This window comes from Populus alba, chromosome 7 (assembly GCF_005239225.2).
Source record: "Populus alba chromosome 7, ASM523922v2, whole genome shotgun sequence".
Lineage (NCBI taxonomy): Eukaryota > Viridiplantae > Streptophyta > Magnoliopsida > Malpighiales > Salicaceae > Populus > Populus alba.
Genome location: NC_133290.1, coordinates 5,895,739 through 5,917,688, shown reverse-complemented (window position 1 = coordinate 5,917,688; position 21,950 = coordinate 5,895,739). Strand labels below are relative to the sequence as shown.

The 21,950-nt window shown below is 33.3% G+C and overlaps 1 protein-coding gene across 1 annotated transcript; it reads left to right on the top strand.

Annotated features, from left to right (window-relative positions):
- The first annotated feature begins 1,296 nt into the window (after nucleotides 1-1,296).
- LOC118047892 (uncharacterized) lies at nucleotides 1,297-3,654 on the top strand. Its single transcript, XM_035057323.2, has one exon. The coding sequence runs from the start codon at nucleotides 1,403-1,405 to the stop codon at nucleotides 3,062-3,064; it is 1,662 nt and encodes a 553-aa protein (XP_034913214.1). The 5' UTR covers nucleotides 1,297-1,402; the 3' UTR covers nucleotides 3,065-3,654.
- Nucleotides 3,655-21,950: the final 18,296 nt, after the last annotated feature.

Here is a 21,950-nt window from a genome sequence, read left to right as displayed (position 1 = left end):
GTTTGACTTCAACTAAGGTTATGCAATTCCAATGACCACCTAGAAAGGACAGATATAAATTAGATTGTTCTTCCTGATGGAAATAAGCATATAAATTAGATTGTTCTTCCTGATGGCAATAAGCATTTCTATTCTGTGGTCTATACTACGAGCCACTTAGAAACCTTTCAAATGCACTATATGTTAGAAATGTTTGAGAGTCACCACTCAAAAAAGAAGAAGAAGAATGACCGAAGAGAAGATTTTCTTTTTTATGGTCACCACTCAAAAGGAATCTCTAACTTTCAGCGGCCTGTAATAATTCAAAACCCCATTTGAAAGTTTAGAAATACCATAAACAATGAGGTTTGAATTAGCAAACCAAGGACAGATGCGTTTCACTTGAACTTGTCGAGGAAAAGCAGTTGTAAGCTTTGCATATAAACCATCAACATTTTATACTATACATCTATAAGTGGAGAGTACAGGGAGAATCCCTGTCATTTTGGAGTATCTTGGTGGGGGGAGGCACTTTACTATCGACACATTTTCAGCCCTAATTGTCAAAAGTATCGATTTTAATTATATCGCCGCCCTTAGTAACGTATTCAAACAATAAACCAACATCTCAGCACAATGAAAGGTCAAGGATCAAGCCTCAAGCTACAAGCTTCTACGAGTGTTATGCATGTGATTTGACAAAGAAATTTACAAGTCATATAACTTCGATTTACCATTTTGTGGTTTAACAAGGAAAGTTTTGTCAAGCTAATGGATTTGTAGCTTGTTCGCAACACAAAAACAGAGTTTAAGTACTGACTTTAAGCAATAAGAGATAGTCTTACTCGTCCTTAAATTTTGAAAAATTATACTGCATAAATTCGTCAATATATTAGACGAAACTAATAATGATTCTTGCAATGAATCCCACTATTATTCGTTTCGTCTAATATATAACAGAGCATGATATTTCAAAATATATCAATGTCTAATCCTACATTTATTGAAATTCTGCAAAGTCTAATTTTACATGCTAAAGTATTTACTGTACATTAAAGTGTCGTGAAAAGCAAAATGGCCTTCATAATTATAAGCAGTAGTGAAAGTGCATGCGACATGCAGAGCTGGGAAAAAATCTGTAAGATTGTCAAACTTGTGAGGACCATATAGCATACAAACCGTCCAAATTTATATTCATTTTCTGAGGTCCACTAACAGGTTTTTGAGGTGAGGATTGCATTAGGGTTAACTCATTATGGCTATAAATACCAACTCCAAACCAAGACTTGTTCTCAATGTGGTGGCTTGCACCTTAATCATCTTTGCTTCTCCTAATACTACTCTTTTCTGCAACTTGAATTGCTCCTCAAGCCTTTCCATACCATCGTACAATAAAACCTTCTCTTTTCTTCTTTAGTTAACTATGGCCGAAACATGTAAATGCGCTTTCCTTATTCTTGCATTTGCTACCTGCTTCCAAATCCTGTTTATTGAAGGAAGGTCACTTAAGCCAACGAGTAAGCAGGAGCATGTTACCAATGAAAAAGAGCCGCTAAAAGAAATGGCCAACCAGAGTACGAACACCAACTTGCACCACACCACTGCATATAATCAAAAAGTTTCTCTACCTTCACCCCTAGTTCACATTCCAACTGTTCACCATTCCAAGGCAGGCAGAAAAGAAATGACCCATCCTATGGCCCCAAGCTTCAGCGGTTCTCCTGGTGTTAGGCATCCAAAGACACCGGGGGTTAACTCTGTCACTACTTTGAAAGAAGATTTCAAAACCATAACATCTGGTCAGAGTCCTGGTGTTGGCCACAACAATGACAATTCTGTCAATACTTTCAAAGATGATTTCCAACCCACAACACCAGGTCACAGTCCTGGAGTTGGCCATATTCTTGCAGATGAAGATGACAATGAAGATGATGATCCAAAGGCACCTGGTACTAGCACCAGTAATCCACGTTCTGGTGCAGCATTCAAACCCACAAAACCAGGTCACAGCCCTGGTGTTGGCCATATGTCATCAGTAGATCAAAGTGATAAGACTGATCTAAAGGCATCCAAAACTGAACTTTCTGTCATAACAACAGGTCACAGTCTTGGGGATGGCCATATTCTCGGAGATGAAGATGAAGATGACAGTGAAGATATTGATCTAAAGGCACCTGGTACTGGCTACAGTATCGAACGTTCTAGTGCAGCATTTAAACCCACTCCACCAGGCAACAGCCCTGGCGTTGGCCATATGTCATCAGTAGATCAAAGTGATAGGACCTATTCAAAGGCATCCGAAATTGAACATCTTAGCACTGAACATTCTGTCACAGCATCAGGTCACAGTCCCGGGGTTGGCCATATTCTTTCAGATGAAGATGAAGATGATAGTGAAGATGTTGATCCAAAGGCACCTGGTACTGGCTCCAGTATAAAACGTTCTGGTGCAGCATTCAAACCCACAACACCAGGTCACAGCCCTGGCATTGGCCATATGTCATCAGTAGATCAAAGTGATAAGATCGATTCAAAGGCATCCGAAATTGAACATTTTAACACTGAACATTCTCTTACAACACCAGGTCAGAGTCCCGGGGTTGACCATATTCTTTCAGATGAAGATGAAGATGAAGATGATAGTGAAGATGTTGATCCAAAGGCACCCGGTACTGGCTCCAGTATAAAACGTTCTGGTGCAGCATTCAAACCCACAAAACCAGGTCACAGCCCTGGCATTGGCCATATGTCATCAGTAGATCAAACTGATAAGACGAATCGAAAGGCATCCGAAATTGAACATTTTAGCACTGAACATTCTGTCACAACATCAGGTCATAGTCCCGGAGTTGGCCATATTCTTTCAGATGAAGATCAAGATGATAGTGAAGATGTTGATCCAAAGGCACCCGGTACTGGCTCCAGTATAAAACGTTCTGGTGCAGCATTCAAACCCACAAAACCAGGTCACAGCCCTGGCATTGGCCATATGTCATCAGTAGATCAAACTGATAAGACCGATCGAAAGGCATCCGAAATTGAACATTTTAGCACTGAAACATTCTGTCACAACACCAAGTCATAGTCCCGGGGTTGGCCATATTCTTTCAGATGAAGATGAAGATGAAGATGATAGTGAAGATGTTGATCCAAAGGCACCCGGTACTGGCTCCAGTATAAAACGTTCTGGTGCAGCATTCAAACCCACAACACCAGGTCACAGCCCTGGCATTGGCCATATGTCATCAGTAGATCAAACTGATAAGACCGATCGAAAGGCAACCAACATTGAACACTCCGTCCCTAGAGTGCCAGGTGGTTTCCGACCCGCGGTACCAATTCAGGGCCCTGGGGTTGGTCATGTTTTCCAAGCACAAACGAAGAACTAAAAGACATGGAATCTGGATGTCTCATATGAAAGGGTATATACTACGGAATAAACATAAAGAAGCATGGACATATCGATTGCATATATATTAAGCATTATTATTTGGTAACTAAGACACGTAAATGTCAGAGTCCTGTAAGTGATTTCCATTAATCCTGTCAATATTATCAAGATTGTGAAGTGCATAAAATCCTTTCATTCCTAGCTAAGCCCTTTAAATTAGTTGTCTCTGCATAATAGTATATAGCTAGCTTGGGTTGAATGTAAAAAGCAATATGGTCTATGAATCAAGATATATCCATGTAAAATTAGCAATTTCATATCCAAATTTGCTTCAAATAAAAATCTTTGTATTTGCATGTCTTCTTTTTCGTTTCTCTTTTATCTCTTTGTCATGCCTTTATAATTAATTAGCAAAATTCTTTTTATGAAGAGTACGAAAAATAGAGGCCATGACCACTTCATTACGTCAACATCACGAAATCTTTGCGACTTTATAATTCGATAGTACAGTACGCTTGTGATGGTGACAAGATTGAAAATGAAAGGTGAAAGTATCATCATTTGTTTTTTCGTTTTTGGAGGTGAAAAATAAAATCTATCATGCACCTCCATAGAATTGTACATTTTTTTCCCCATTATAGTCAGTTATGCTCAACTGATTATTAAGTTTATTTGATACATTAAAAATAAAATAAATAATATAAAAAAATATATTTTATTTAGAATCCAATGAAACGAAGGTATTAGTCTTCAGAAAAGCTTTGGAATTCAGCGCTAGTTTTAATATCTAGTTTATTTTTGCGTAGAAATGTTGTTTTAAAAAAAAATGTTTACAATTAACTTTTTAATATTTTTAAACTTTTATGTAATGATATAAAAATAATTTTAAAAAAAATATTATTTTAAATGATTACCATAACATTATTTTAAAAATAACTTTAGAATTAGATTAATTCAGTGAATACTGTTTAGTGGCTCCAGGGGGGGAATGATGGGAGACCTTTGAGGTTCCAAGACGTGTTCAATGAAATATCTTCTTTACGGAGGTCTCTATAATCAGTTCATGCACGCTCCTATAAAAGCTAATGGAGTGATAGATTCTTTGGGCAAGCAAAGCTTGGATATGAATGTTGATTTAGTAGCTTGGATGTTGTTCTTACCTTTTATACTCTTGTACTCTTTAGCCAATACTTTTTTGGCTACGTTTCTCCTCTTAATAATTCTTCAAGAGTAATATGTAATCCAAATTGCTTAGAAGATAGTCGAAAGCTATCAGAGTTTTGTGAATTATCCAAATCATGTTTTCGAAGATTGTTTTAATCTATACATTGATTTTTTAAACATGCACACCTTAAAATTATGCCTTCAAGTAATGAAGAGCCCCGGAGATCCATTTAGATTTTTTGAGACCTAATTGTATCTCCATTATGCCTAAAAATGAAGACAAAATCCAAATTCATTGTCAGATTAAATGTTTATTGAACAAATTTGCATAAACATTAAGTCCAAGAACATAATTAAATTTTTAATAGGCTAATTTGATTTAATCATGGGTCAAATTAAATTTTAATTATATTTAAAAAATTAATTTATGTCCAATTAAAGGATTTAATTAAGTATAATGACTTAATTATACTTTAAATGGATCAAATTAATTTTATTAGGGGCTTAATTGGTAAAAAAACAATTAAGTTTGGGAACCCAATTTGACTTAATTGAGAATATTAGAATTTTAAAAGACCAAATTTAATTTTTAACAAGTTAATTGATTGAAATCATGGGAAAATTTGCAAGAAAATTAAAGTTTTGAGGTCAATTAGGGGTCAAATTAAAATAATTCACAACCAAGGACCATATTACAAAAGGCATTGAACTATAGGAGCCTAATTGATTAAAACTGTGAATGAAATTGAAGAAATTAAAAGTTTAATGGTCACTCAAGGATCAAATTACATAAATTCAAGACTAAAAATCAAATTAAAAAGAACATGCAAATATAGAGTTGATGTTTAAATTTTTCCTAGGATAAAATTGCGTAGAATTTAAAGTTTGAAGCCAATCAAGAGTGTCGATGAGATAAATTAGAACTCAAAGGACCAAAATGAACTTTACCACAACGGCGTTGTTTTGGTTACAATTCATCTTCATCTTCATTTTTTTCTAAAATAATAGCTCAGAGAGGCTACTTTGTAGATGTATTTAATGCCTCTAATGTCCACCAAATTTGACCAAACTTGCACACAAATGACATTGCTCTACAACCCCATATGGCCCTTTCAGGCTAAATGATACCACAGCAGCCCTAGCACCGACCTAAAGTGGTCAATTTAGGCAGCCTTAAACTGTCAGATTTAACAGTTCATGGTGTTTACTTTGAACAAATAGTTGAGATTCTTCCCAGTTGAATCAATGGCCAAGATTTTACATCATTAAAGACAAAACTTCCCTCTTTCTTTTCCTATAAATAGATGTGAATTTCATGGCCTGAGTATGAAGAAATACGGGTCTAAAGTCGGCCAAAAAAACCAGCTCATTAACCTAATTTCTGCCAAATTTGTTTTCCCTCTCTCTCTTCGTCGTTCCAGTCGTCGAACCACACAACCACCACCTCGTCTGCCACCTGCTCCACCAAAGGAAGCCAACATAACCACCAATTAGCCACCAAGCAACCACAACGGCTCTCTCTCTTCTCCTTCCATTCTTTCTCTCTTCTCTGCAAACAATTTTCTTCTTCCTCACATAGTGAACACCAACAGACAAATTTTTTTTTATTTTTCTCATGTTTTAAAAAATCCAAAAAAAAAAATAGATATCATAATCAATTTATGATTATCCATTAGGATTTGAGCAAAATATGAAAAACTCTTTTCCAATATTTTTTTAAAGTTTAGATATAGACTTTAATATTATGTAGGGTATAAAACTACACAATAAAGTACACCTTCAGGTATTAAAGATACAAAGCGTAAAAAATATAATGCTAAAATTCAGACTTTAGAGCGGTTAGGATTTAACCCGATACGGTAGAGATTTTCTTATAAAGGGATATCTGCCTTAGACCTTAGAAAATACCAATGAATAAAAACTCAACATAGAAAAATAATCAAACAACAATGCAGCTTACTTTAGGTAGGGTGCCCTAGGGTGATGTGTCTTCCCCTTCCACTATCAATCCCTTACCCAGACTTTCGTTGACCATAAGTTTCTAGTGATCATAATACTAGGTGACAACTTCTAAAGATTAATTACAATTTTATTATTAAACCCAATTTTTTTTTCCTTCCTAACAGACACACACACACCTTATCGAGTGACATGATAAAAATCCTCTTCATCGCCCACAACGTCATGGTGCACCCCGCGACATTTATAAATGCAAATATCTTGATTAAACTAAATAATTCCTAACTTACTATGCAAAGGATTTTGCTCTTGTTTCCTAGTCTTTTATTTTGTTATTTTTCTTTTTCTTTTATTCAGAACTTTTTTCTCCTATCAGTTAGATTGCTATTAACTTATTGGTAATTTGGTTCTCTTTCAATAAAATTTTGACTATTATATATATATATATATATAGAAAGACTATACAAAGTATAAAGTTTATAGGTCTTGCCTGATGTGCTTGTCGTACAAAGATAAATATAGCTACCTATACATGGAGTTATCAAGAGGTTTGCCTCCCGGAAACGTCTATACCGTTGCGAGCAGGTGTAGTAGAGTCCTGGCAAGGCACAACTCCCTTGTCTTGGCACTTGGTCCTTGGAGGATCTTCTAATAATAGCCAAAGCTATAAGATCAAGTGCTTCCCAGCAAATCATTTTCACATACCCTTGACAAGCTAAACACATCAGTGCATCATAAAATCCATGGTATCCTTCATAATCTTTCAGTATTACACACAAAATACCAACCAAAATAGTCCATATCCTCCAAATCTATGATATCCTTTATCACAAAATCTACTATATCCTGCACTCATCGTGGTTGGTTTATTAATTGATTCATCAGATAACGTTAATAAAAAAAACAGTAAATGTGGTAAATCCATATTATAAAACGATTTAAAAACTTTTCGTTATTACAAGAACATTATTTTAGTTAATAAAGTGTTGGTATCTTGAGCATTATTCATAAAAAAAAAAAAAAAAAAAAAAAAAAAAAAAAAAAGTTCGTTCAAAGAAAAAATTGGTGGACAGAATCTTAATTTTGTTTAAAATTATGAGGAAATTAAAGAATCTTCATTGTAAAAGCAAATCGAGCAGCCCCAATTGAATAAGAACTTGTCTGGCATGATATCTTAGGTAGAAGTGAGCTTTATTTTGCTAGAGAAACGATCGGAAAAAAAGTAGCACATACCATGTGAAATATGACCCAACGCGCCATGAGACTATTACAATCATAAGGTTTGAAAACAAGAACAGCACCCACTTGCTATAATTTGGTTGGCATTAAACAGCTAGCCAGCCGCAAATTATAGAAAGCTATGATTTACACTGGAATCCTATAGCGTAGCCATCTTAGCTAGATTCCCATAAGAGTGCTGCATGACAGATATATATATATATATATATATTAGTGTCGTATACGCTTTCTTTATAGCTTACAAGTTGTCGAAGGGAATCACAGGGAGATTTTAAACTCCATGCGCTGCTTTTGCTTTTGGCCTTTCTAGCAGTATTATTTTACAGTGGTTATTAAGATACTAAAGACCAGAGGAGAAAATTTTTTAAGTGTTTTGACTGGGAATTTACATCACTAGCTGCCAGTATATATGTGGTTAATTAGGTCTAACTATATTAAACCCTTGAAACGAAATCTTCTTTGTAGTGGACGAAAGGAGGCCAAGAGAATCTCTCCACCTTCCTGGGTCTAAGGTTTGTCCACAATTAATATTTTTAAAAGATTAGATTCAGAAACCTTTATCATCATCAGTCAAAATATAGATATAATATTGCAAGTACGAAACAGTGCTTTAAGTGGTATAATTTTTATTCATATTTATTTCATTCAAGTACTATATTTGGCATGGCCCAAAGGAAAAAAAAAAAAAGTAGGAGATGCAATTTTTATTTTCTATTATTATTTTGTTTTTATTTTTATTTTATTTTTTATAAGGCAATGAGTACAATTCATCCTTGAAAGGGTTTTTCCCTTTGCTTGTATTCATTATTTATCGCTTTAACTATGTTGCATGTGTGCGGTATTGTGGCGATCATCTTCTTGGATCGGGATTGTCGGGAATGATATGGGTGAAAAGGATAAGGAATTCTTGTCTTTTATTAATTAAAAAAAAAAAGAATACAAATCGTCACTGAATATTTTGGTCACTATAAACCCTAACTAGTCTTACAGTTTTAGTAAGGGGATTGATTGCATAAAAAAAAAAGATATTAACACCTCTAGTATGTCTTACATGAATTAAGTTATATTGTTTATTTGTCTTATATAAACTGAGAAAATATTATATTTTCTAACTGTTTGTTTGTTAAAAGTTTAAGAAAAGTCCTCCTTAGTAAAGAAGACTTTATCTTATCAAATTAAAAACCTAATTATTTTAATGCCAACATAAAAAAAAATAGATTTTCTTTTATTTAATATCATGAATATATCTTACATATAAGTTCATAATCTTGTTTATTAAAAGAAAACAAAAAAAATTAATATCAAGAATTCATTTTATGTATAAATTCATAATTCTGCATATTAAAAGAAACAAAATAAAAAATTTTGGTATTTTTGAAACTTGGGTTAAAATCTTTTGGAATTTTACAATCTTATTGTTAATCCATGCAATATTTAAAAAAAAAAAAACATGACAAAATAATTTAGAATTTTATATATATTAAAAAAAAAAACCCTTGAAAACAAAATATGCAATAACTTTAAGATTTTTAGCCATATGCAAGAAAACAAAATATTCAAAAACTCATTTTTCTTTGTAATAAAACTACCATAAAAATAGGCTTAAAGGAAGTTTACCAAACACACCCTTAAACCCAAAAACCCTTTAACAAAAATCATGGCATACCAAACAGGATATTAAACTGTTTGACCCATATTTTTTTACCTAACCAGACTGCTTCGACTTGATTGGGTTGACCTGAAATTTTTGATTCGGCCATAAACTGAACCAAAAATCCTGATTTGACTTGAAAACAACCCAAAAACCAAAGCCAAGAAAGATTAAACATCTAAAAACACAAAACTCAAAAAAAAAACTTTTAAAAAATGGATCAAACACAAAAAAAAAAATAAAGAACACCAAGAACAATTAAAAACATTGAAACCAACCTGGCAACATTGAACCCAAAACAGACCAGATTTTATCAAAATAAAGGCACATGCATGTTGAAAATCATGTTATTGATGCAAATACATACTAGATTATTGGTTAATCATGCATAATGAAGGGTTCTATGCAAAGAAATGAACCAAAGTTGGTCCAAATCTAGGAACTAAGGCAAATTTTCTTTTCAATAACATGAAAAACATTGCCTAAAAAAACTATAAAATTTCTAGCCAAGACAGCCTCTACCAAACCCAGAAATAGATATTTTTTTTCTTCTACAACATGCTCTTTTTATCTCAATAAGTCATAATTTCATACACAAACATGTTTGAACCAAAAAACTAATTAAAAAAAATCAAAGTATCAAATTCAGGCATGAGGTACCAAATAAAAAAAAATATCAACTTAAAACAACATAAATCTTCATGCAACATGGATTCAAAATTGATTTTCTGAACCTATTTTGTGCTTGAACAGGCCTAACAAACCCATGGTAAACACCCTTGCTTTAACATGCATATCTTAAGTTAAACAAAAACTAAAACAACATAGTATATTAAAAACAAACTTAAACAACAACTTAATACATAAAAAACATCAACAACAAAAAAAACTTCAAAATAACTTCATTAAATAAAAATAACAATAATAAAGAAGTAAATACAACATCATTTGTTAAAAATTGCAAACCTCTTTTCCATGATTGTAAACATAAATATAAAACAAAATAAATAAATAAAAACAACAAAAGCACTACTAGAAATGCGCTTAATACCAATGGCATTACTGACGAAATCTTTCTATCAGTAATTTACGATCATAATTACTGACAGAATCTTTTTCCTTTGTAATTCAGTCGATATATACCGACAGTATACTTCAATCGATATATATTGATGAAATTACAGATGGAATATTTAGAATTAAAAAACAAAAAGGCAGTTCGCTAACGTGAAAGTTTTTGCGAGCAATTTTACTAACGGAATCACCGAGGGATTCAAACCGAGATCTCCATATAGTGATGTGATCGATTCACCGTCAGAATTGCCGACGGAATCTTTGACAAAAGTAGTTCATCGGTGATTCAATCGGTAAAAGTTAATATATCACCACAATGCCGACCCTCTCCCCTTTTATTTTTCCTTCTTCTTCCCCATCCCAACTCTCTCCTCCCAAACTGAAAACAACCAACCCTAAAAAAAAAAATCTCCCTCTTCTCAGCACAAGTCATATTTCTTTAAGTTTTGTGATCACAACATCCATGTTCTGATATATTGTGGATTTTAAATAGGCCAAAAATGAACTACTTTTGGATCAGCAATGTATACCTGTAATAACTACTCTTTCTTGGATTTCTTTTTGATAATTTTGGCCCTCGCAAACTTGTAAAGCTTAAGAAAACTTTTGTTTAGGCTTTTAGACCTCTACCCTTGTATTTCTTATTGATATCTCTCTTATTTTTTATCTTTTGTTTTATTTTTCTTTTTTCTTCCTTTTTTTTTCTTTTCATCCTTTTTGTTGATCTTGGGAGAGTATTTATAGGGTTTTAGGAGGTTTTAAATCCATTTATAACTTTTGATAAAAGCCCATTAAGGAGCCTTTGTGTATGAACACACGAAAACCAAATTAGTTTTTTCATGATGGTTGCACTAGTAAAGATGGCTGAGTTGTCCACCTTTGAGGTCTCATCAAATCAATTCTGGCATCATCACCGCCTGAGACCACCTAAAGTTGGTAAAATAGGTGCACAACTTTTATTTGGATCCAACTTTGCTCAATTTGGAGGTTGGTAGCTCTACATTCATTTGTTTAAATATGCTAAATTAATCAACTGAAACTGTCAAAATAAAGATACAAGCTAACGAACGATGTGTCATTCACCTTCTCTTTATTAAATCTAAATGACACGTCTTTTAATGTTCTTAATTTAGAATTTGGTAAATTTCAATTGAGTCCCTATTCTTCCAATTGCTATTAATTGTACCTATAATTGCCTCCAAACTTTTAATTTCATGCAACTCCACCCTTGCCAAACTCAATTTTCAGCCCTAAAGTAGACAGTTATTTTCATTTTAGTCCTTAGTTCTGAATTTATGCATTTCAACCCTCGATTGACTAATAAACTTCTAATTTCTTCAATTTAGCCCCAGATGTGGTCAATTTCAAAGCTTACATTAACATATATTTTTTAGTTTGGTCCTTGGTTTGGATTTCTTCAATCAATTCCTTAATTGCTCGTCAAACTTCAATAGTTGTGCAATTAAGCCCCTGATTTAACCAAATTAACTCTTAAAAATTATAATTCGACCTCTAAACTTTAATTTCTTCCAATTAAAGCCTAAATTGACTTTAAAAACCAATGTTTCTTTCAATTAAACCCTCAATAAATTGAATTAAACCTTAAAACAAATTCTAATTGAGTTCGTAAACATCCAATTTTAAAGTTTTCTTCTTAAATTGAATTTTCTTTACCAATAACTCCTTTATCATTCAAAGATACACTGTCAAATTTTTCAATCTTATATATTTTGATCTTCTTCAACCAATGTTTAGCAATTTTCTAGGCATTCTTGTATATTCTTCTTACTGATATATTATTTTTTTACTTTTTTTCAATATTTTTTTGTATTTTCTCTTTTTGTATTTATTTATTTATTTATTTATTTGGGGCTATAAAATGGGCACCAACAAAGTATATCCACATTTGAGGTGTTACTCTATCAAAGAATCGTCTCAATCTAAAAGCTTAAATTGTTATGTAAGGTTTTAAAATATGATTTATATTATTCTATAATACACATCCTCGAGTGAAAGTCATTTTAGCTTGAAACTTGCACAGACCTACATTACCTTGTACTTAATTTTTATCAAATAAATAGAGATTGTGAGATTCAAACTCGTGACCGCTTGGTCATCAAGACTCTAATACCTTATCAAATAATCATCTCACCCTACAAGTTTAAGCTGTTAGGTGAGGTCTCAAAATATAATTTATATTATTCTCTAACAAGCTCTAGTTTTCTTCATAAATATCATCTTATATTTGAATTCAAAGATTGTTAAGAGAGAAATTTTTTATACTTGCACTAATGATCCATGTCAAAGAACCATCTCAACCCAATAGCTTAAGCTGTTGAGTGAGGTCCCAGGATATGATTTATATTATACTCTAACACACCCCCTCAAGTGAACCCTTTGAGCTTGAAAATTGCACAAACCCACATTACCTTGTGCTTAATTTTTATCAAATAAATGGAGATGGTGAGATTCGAACTCGTGACCGCTTGGTCATCAATACTCTATTAGCTTAAGCTTTTAAGTTGAGATGGTTCTTTGACATGGTATCAAAGCCTTATGATCAAGCGGTTACGAGTTCGAATCTCACCATCCCCATTTATTTGATAAAAATTAAGTACAAGGTAATGTGGGCCTGTGCAAGTTTCAAGCCTAAAGGGCTTTCACTTGAAGGGGTGTGTTAGAGAATAATATAAATCATATTCTGGGACCTCACCTAACAGCTTAAGCTTTTAGGTTGAGATAGTTCTTTGACAATCCAAATGCGAATCCCTTCATATAACCTGAGACAAATTTAGTCTATATGTATATGCAAAAATTTACCAAAAATTATTCTTAAGTGTTAAAACAAAAACTTTTCATTCAAATTCCATTTTTTATGATCATAATCTAGCAATATTATTGATGTAAGCTAGCCATTTAGTGTGTGGCTAAGAAAGAAAAACAAGAGTCAAAGTAAACTAGTTGTTTTTTAGAAGGAAAAAATAAAATTATGGTATTAATTCATCTATCCAAAATTTCATTTATAGCTCTTTAACCAACCGGTGGAGAATTAAAGAAAAACATGATTCTCAGTTCGGTTATATTTGGTTAAGGATTAGGTGATTCCTGCTTAACCAAAATTTCATTTCAAGCAATGTTAGGAACTTTGTCCATAGTTTCCAAGCAAAGTAGCACTAAAAGATAAGATGATTTGTTGACTCTATGGCATGAAGCTTGCTCCAATGAAAGAAGGTGTTGGTAGAGAACAAAGTCTCTTGTATATAGATGATTTTGTAATGCTGATCATAAAAAGAAAAAAACTTGTGTATTTTCAGTGGTGCTACTCCATTCCAAATATTTGAATTTCAATTTAATCGACAGAATATGATTGTGCTATTTGTGTGTATTCATATAAATCCCCTTTGCTTAAAATAATTAACTTATATATATATATTTCATTGCTTTAAACAAAGCATATATGGAAGCAATACCAAAACTACTCCAATGGAATCCTGTGTTGATGCTCCTCTGTAGCATCTTTTCGTTCTTTCCTCCAATTTAATTAGTTTAAAATTGGTATAATGGTCTACTTGCTTATTAAATTATAACAACAACAACAGTAGTGATGATGTAAAAAAAATCTCAAGGGAAAGTACAGAACATAGATTTTCAAAAAATAAATGACCAAATTCTATTTAACGTTTTTAAGATAAATTAGTTATTTTCAAGTATTTTTTCCAAAAAATTCTTCATACTTCATTATATACTCCTATAATAGCCTAATACATTTAAAATTATTCTACAATGATAAATTATTATCAATGGCAAGACGGTAAGACCCCGTGCACCTTAATAGCTTTGCAGTGACAAGCTTGATCGACTGTCTTCATTCTTCGTTTTATATGCCTATAATATCCTAACAGTACATTTAAAAATTATACTACAATATGATAAATTATTTTATGAATGAAGAAGCAAGATATTCAAAAAATTATCATGAAATATTTTCTGAGCAAACAAAAAACGAAACAACCTAATTTTTTAATATATAAAGAAGGTAGGTTAGAACATATAATAACAAATGGACTTTCTTGAAATGTGAACTTATTGATCTTTAGAACATTTTTATCTTCATATTAGGGAGATTATTTTGTTGAAATAGAAGATGTAGTTAGGGAGGAGGGAGAATGAAAATGGCCCTTGAGTTCACTGTACAGTTAAGGTTACATAAAGAGGCAATATTTGCGTGTAACATGCATATTTTTATAATGTACAGCCAGGTCACATGAAAGCAAAGCTGTCACTGCTCCTGCCCTAGGGATTGAACATGGGAAAAGAAAAGACTTGCAAAAAATAGTGGTTACAGACAACTTACAGCGGTTCAGTTCCCTTTTCTTCTGGTAACCTTTAAATTTAGGTAAGTAGACCTTAAGGAATCTTCCTTGATGTTAGGAATTTTTTTATTTTTATCTTTATTTATTTATTCGCTTTTAGATTGTCTAGGGCCTCACATGCAGCAGCTTTGTAGTCTTTAAATACCGATGGAAGTGAAGGGTTATGAGTATCTTCATCTTCTCTGACCTCTTTCTATCTTACTCTTACATTGAGTACACTTCGACCAGTTTCGTTCTTAGAGTTGTAACGCTAGTTAAGTTTCTGATAATTTCATCCCATCTGAGCATGGCCAATGCAGCTTGCACTTGCTTGTTTTTCTTACTAATGTTGTTGTCTTACAATATCCTTTGTGTTGAAGGAAGGAGTTTAGAACTGAAAAAAGCTTTGAAGCATGCCAAACGCTGCAATCCTGGAGAGCAGAGCATCGAAAGAAACACTATATTAAATAGTGCAAGCCCAAGTAATCACTTGCACCATACTGTTAAAACTAGTGATGGATCTGTGGAGGCTTTTCGACCAACAAACCCTGGTCATAGCCCAGGTGTTGGCCATTCCATCCACAACTAATCAAGGCAATGATTAGCTGTTATGTCACTTTTATGGTTCTGGGTTTGTGTTCCATGAGATTTTATTCGCGGGTTGTATATATGTATTCCCACTTTTTAATAAAAAGGTTGTCTTATTAATTGATCATTGGTAACTCTCTATAGAACATGTTTTCTTCTCCATTCCTCTGTCTTCTTCTTTTAATCATTGAAATGCCCTTTGAACTCTGGGCTACATCTATAATGGAGAGTGTCTTGCCCTCTCTTAGTCCATTTGATAGCAATTGCATGCAAGAAATGATTAGTTGAGATGGTATATACATCAAGTGATTTTATCAGTTGAACTCGCTTTCTTATTTGTGAATGTTAAACTCACTAGTTACGTGAGTGTCTGTGTGTGTGTGTGTGTGTTTTATGAATTAAGATATATTTCTTTTCTATCTTATATGAAAGATAGACCTAGCTACCTCATTCTAGAAAAGAGAATTAGCACACTACCTAAATCCTTCCTTGCACCATTTTGGTTAGAGAAATAACTCGCAAATCTCCTCTCTGCTGTCTTGAGCTTGGGATTTTTCGCCTTGTGGATTATGTACTTTGCTGTTTATTCTGTTCTTTTGCTTATCAAAAAATAAATAAATATGAGGATCATATTGAAATAACTTGCATGCATTGTTGGAGTATACAGTTAAACAAAATTATTGCAGTTAAACAAACCCCTCAAGATTTTTATTATGATATTTGCTTGCAAAGGAAGAAAATATTAGGATCATGGAGAACTCGAGAGGCAGAACTGAACCCTACTACAATTTCGCTCGTCGAGATTTAATTAATAAAATTATATTGCAGTTAATTTGCAGATATATTCCGAGCGATTATGAAGCAATCCACATTTCAAGAATAAAAAATGTCCCAATTTTTTAGACATGAATTAAAACATGTCACCTGCTAACCAAAGGTAAAAAGCCTTAGAGATAATCGAATAATAACGTTGAAGTTTACTGATATAGCACTTCAAAGAAAGAAAAAGAAAGAACAATAAAATCTTTTTCTAAAATACAAATGATAGAATTCCCATCATAAGAGAAAATAATTTTATGTTTTTCTGCTCCATGCATATAAACATGCATCACTCCCAAATGCAAGGAGACCTCTCCGTTTATGACCTTTTCTTTCTTTCGGTATAACTTCAAGAGAATCTTAATTTGTTCTTTCTGGCGGCTAATGATCATGCTAATTGATTATTTTGATCTTAAACTTTTTGAACTTTGTTTAGGCATCATCAAATTAGGTTGTCGGTCTCTCTCTTTTTTTTATTCGGGATAAGCAAACCTTCCAGATTAAATAAAATTGTGATCACTGCCTGTGAGAGATGGCGGTTAGTGGCCACACTAAGTGGAATTCTATAAAACATACTTGATGTTTTATATTTTATTTTAAAACCTCATAGTGCAACCTTCAAGTACCCTTTGAGGTATATATTGTAATCGGATAGGGAATAATTTGATAACAAATTATAAAGATCAAATAGCCTTTATAGTATAAGGTTAAGGATGTCAATATGTCATGGCTCCTCCAAACTTTGAGAATTTTATGGTTCAGTCTTAAGATTTTGAAATCTCTTTAATCATATCCTTAAAATCAAGACTTATTTCTTAAACAATAAGTGTTTTGCATCCTCAAAAAGTATACATTATCTCTATAGTATTTTATTTTTTATTTTATTCTTAATTTTTTTTTATAACAGCACCCAAACTTTTAAATTTTGAATTTTTATTAGTCAAAAAGATTAATAAAAGTGAAAGTTGAATACGAGAAGGTTAAATAAACAATGTCATAAACAAAACAATTAAAATTATCAAAAGCTTGATATTAGAAACTTGAACTTGAGACCTTCTCGATTAGAAGTATTATAGCTAATACTTCCTATCTAGAAGGCCTCAAGTTCAAGTTTCTTATATTTTGAGAGAGCAGAGGGTTTATAAGAATATTTTAATTGATATTAATATTAATTTGGAATTTACTAAAGAAGTGGATGATTATTTAAGATGTAAATTACCTATGCCCTCTTCTAGGAGCAAATTTGAGACTATGCTCCACTTGGAAACCAATTCTAGAAAAGATCAAATCTTGTCTCAAGATTTGGAAAGGCAAGACTCTCTCTCCATAGGTGGAAGACTTTGTTTCTTAAAATCATTGTTGTTCAATCTTCCTCTTTACTATATGTCTTTATTTAAAATCTCATCAGGTTTAATTAAGAAAATTGTTTCCATATAAAGACAATTCTTATGGGGTGGAGATATGAATAAAAAAATCTATCTATAAGGTGTCTTGGAATTTCCTATCCAAGCCGAAAGCTAAATGTGAATTAGGAGTTGGGTCTATTATTTAAAAAAAAAATAGCATTGTTTAAATGGTTATGACTATACAATAATGATGATTTAATAGCATGGAGGATTTTTTGGATATAAATATCAACTTGACAATATCGGAGTGGTTTCAAGATTTACAAGGGCTCTTTCACCCGTTTGGAATGGTATTTTTGCTATTTATTGTTATAACCCATTTTTGGGATCCCCGCATAAAAAATAATAAAATACAAAAAATATTATCAAAAAAGATATGACAGTGAAAAAGGATGTCAAAACACTCAAAAACTTATCAAAATTGGTTGAGGAGGTTTTAAAATACAAAAATTAAAATTTGACAGTATTTTATGGACTGATTATAGCCCTGTTGACAAAGAAAATTTGATTTTGAAGAAGAAAAGTCCAAAATCAGATGTTTATGGACTCAATTAACTTTTATTAAAGGTTTAATTGAATTTATGGAGGTTTTGATTGCAAGAAAATTTGATTTTGAGGAAGAAAAATCCAAAATCAAATGTTTATAGACTCAATTAACTTTTATTAAAGGTTTAATTGAATTTATGGAGGTTTTGATTGCAAGAAAAATTAATTTTCGAGTTAATTTGAGCTTTAATTGGAAGAAATTAAAGTTATGGGGTCAAATTATAATTTTTAAAAGCTAATTTAGTCAAATCAGGGGCTTAATTGCATAAATATTGAAATTTGATGGCCAATTAAAGACTTAATTGAAGAAATTCGAAATCAATGACCAAATTGAACAAGGCGCGTAAATAGAGGGGTTGTAATTAAAACCTGATTAGGGGCCAAATTAAAGAAATTAGAACTTTATTGCTCAATTGAGAGTTAAATTACACTAATGCGAGACCAAAGATCAATTTGAAAAAGACAAACAACTTCAAGACCTCTATTTGAATTTTACAGGGATGTAATTGAATTAATGTTTACAATCAAAATTGCAATTGAGGACTCGATTGAACAATCACAAATTAAGGACCAATGTGAACTCTGTCACGTTTTGCTGCCTTTTTTAAAAAAATGAAATGGCATGTTTTGGTCAAAACGGCATCGTTTCATCCACTGTTCACTAAAAAAAACAGAGAGAAGCCCGAAACGGTGCTATTTTGAACAGCATCATATGTCTTCTTCTTCCCCTGGACACGTAGAGAACAGAGGAAGAAGAAGACTTTTCTTCCTTGTTTCTTACCTCCTTCTCTTCCCTCGAGGACTCAAAAAGACGCCGACACAACCCACTTGCTTGCCACGTAGTGGAAGAATGGAGGGGATGTACTCCTTGGGCGGTTTAGGGCGGCAGCACAATGGTTGTCCCGACCTCTCTCTCCCCTCTGTTTTTACCTATAAAAATAAAGGGGGGGAGCATAACAGAAGAATAGACAAACAGAACAAGAGGGATAGAAAATACGATGAAAAAAAAAAGAGGGACAAGACAGGGGAGAGAACAACACAAGAACGGGGGAAAAAAAAAGACCGAGAGAGAGAAAGGAGAAGAGAGAACAGAAAACAGAAGAGAGAAGAGGGTAAAAAGGAGAAGAAAAGGAAAGAAAAAGAAAAGCAGAGCATACTGCAGAGAAGGGAAGAAGAAGGACCACCGCTGGAACCGTCGCTAGAATCACCACTAAACGACTGAGGCGTCTCCAGGTAAACCCTTCACCCTTTTATTTTGCCTTCATTTCTTCCCACACCATGCAAGACGTGCACAACGCATGTCTGTAGGCGGGAAGAAACTGAGCATAGCAACCAGCTAATGTGGGCTAGGCTGAGCCCGGCCCATGTAGTTGGGTCAGGTTTGGCCCAACCCATATATTTGGGCCTGACCAGCCAATTTCAAAAAAAAAATGTATACTTTTTTCTTAACTTTTATACTTGTTTTGCGAAGTTTTTATGTCATTTTGATTAATATCAGGCAGTATTTTTACGTCGTAAAAATACAAATATGATATTAAAATACCCGATTTTTGTCAAAAATTCTAAAAAATACCAAAAAATTGAAGGAAAAAAAAATTATGCATACAGCCAAGTGTTTCAAAGCTAAAAAATCATATTGTGTTTTTCATACACCAAAAAATATTTTAGCATGCATTTTGGCTTTAATAATCAGTTTATTAAAGCTAAGAGAACATTAGTCAAAATGTTAAAAACAACAAAAAATTTATTTTGTTTCTCTTAGTATTTAGGGTACTACATTACATGTAATATATATTCCAGATATTAAATTCTTTTTTTTTCGGACATTAGAACAGTTAGGTTCTACCCCATTAAGATAAGAACATCCTTAATAAGGATAGCTTTTCTTTAACCTTAGACAGGCCAACAATTAGAAAACACAACAAGATCTTAGATTTTATCAGACATTAAAACAATGCAGTCTACCTTAGGTAGGGCGTAGTTGGGATGCTAATATCTTTCCTTTAGGCAACCAGTCTCCGTACTCGATCTCTGAGACCAGTTAGGGTTCTTAGTGACCAGAATACTAGGTGGCGACTCTCAATCCATATTTTACTGATAAGAGACAAGAATTCCTTGTCTTGTCACATTTGTGCCAGATAAACCATATTCCATTTTTCTTTGAGGGTGGACGATCGTCGCAATGCCGTACACGTGTCACACTTTTAATAGTGTGGATGACTATTTTATTGGATTAAAAATGTTATTTTAGTGGTTGTTGGAAATGGAGCTCAAACATCTTTTTGAACTTCAAAATGGTTAAAAGATTATGTTTTCAAATACAGTTTTCCTGGTCTTTTTGTTGATATTATGACTATGGATAGCCGATCAGTGATGGAGTTTGGTGGTACTCATGCTTACGGTGGAAAATAAAAAAGTTTAAGGAAGATAAAAATGGAGTTTTATATGGGTTTTGGTCTTTTATGGTGAAAAGATTAGGAAAGGGATGAGTTGAAACAAGGTTTATGATAATTGAGAGGCTTGACCTAATAAGATAGCCACCTTTGTTATTTATAGTATTAGGGCAGTACATGTGTTACAGTGTAGCTGAAGGATAATAATACAATATTTCCTAATCTAACACATTCCATAATACACCCCCTCAAGCTGAAGGATAACCCACATTCAGCTTGGAACGTAAAAGAGCAAATGTAGAGTAAGAGAGTGGTTTAGTGAGAACATCTGCTAATTGATCTTTGGGGGAGATGAAGCGAATCTGAATCTCTTTTTTGGCCACCCGATCACGAACAAAGTGATAATCAACTTCAACATGCTTTGTTCGAGCATGAAAAATTGGATTAGCAGACAGATAAGTAGCACCCAAATTATCGCACCAGATAGTAGTAATAGAACTAGGGGAAAAGCACAGATCTATTAGAAGATAACGTAACCAAATAACCTCAGCAGTACCATCAGCCAATGCTTTATACTCTGCTTCAGTAGAGGAGCAACAGTGCGTTGCTTCCCAGATTTCCATGAAATAGGTGTGGTACCAAGAAAAATAATATATCCACCAGTAGATTTTCGATCATCAACACTCCCCGTCCAATCGACGTCAGTGAACCCATGAAGTGATAAAGAGGAGCCACGAGTAAGGTGGATGCCATAAGATGTTGTACCTTTCAAGTAGCGTAAGATACGTTTAATAGCAGCCTAATGACTCTCAGTAGGAGCATGCATAAACTGGCAGACCTTGTTAACAGCATAATAGATGTCCGGTCTAGTAAACGTGAGATACTGAAGAGCACCAATAATTTGGCGAAAGCGAGTGGGATCTGAGAATAACACAGTAGACGACATATCAAGCTTGGAAACAAAGGTTGGTGTATCGACAGGTTTACAGGATGACATACCAGCACGACAAAGAATATCAAGAACATACTTATGTTGACTCAGCATGAGTCCCACACTGGTAGGAATGACCTCAACTCCCAAAAAATAATGAGCATTACCCAAGTGGATGAATTAGGGCAGAGTTGTTACCAGTAAGTAGGATGTCATCAACATAGACAAGTAGATAGCAAATATCATGATTCCTCGTCAAAACAAAGAGAGAAGTATCAACCTTGGAAGCCCGAAAACCAATAGTTTGAAGGAAGTCACTCAGACGGGTGTACCAAGCCCAAGGGGCTTGTTTTAGACCATACAAAGATCTGTGAAAAAGACAAACATGATTTGGCAAAGCAGAGTTTACAAAACCTGTGGGTTGTGCCATGTAAACAACCTCTCGAAGTGAACCATTA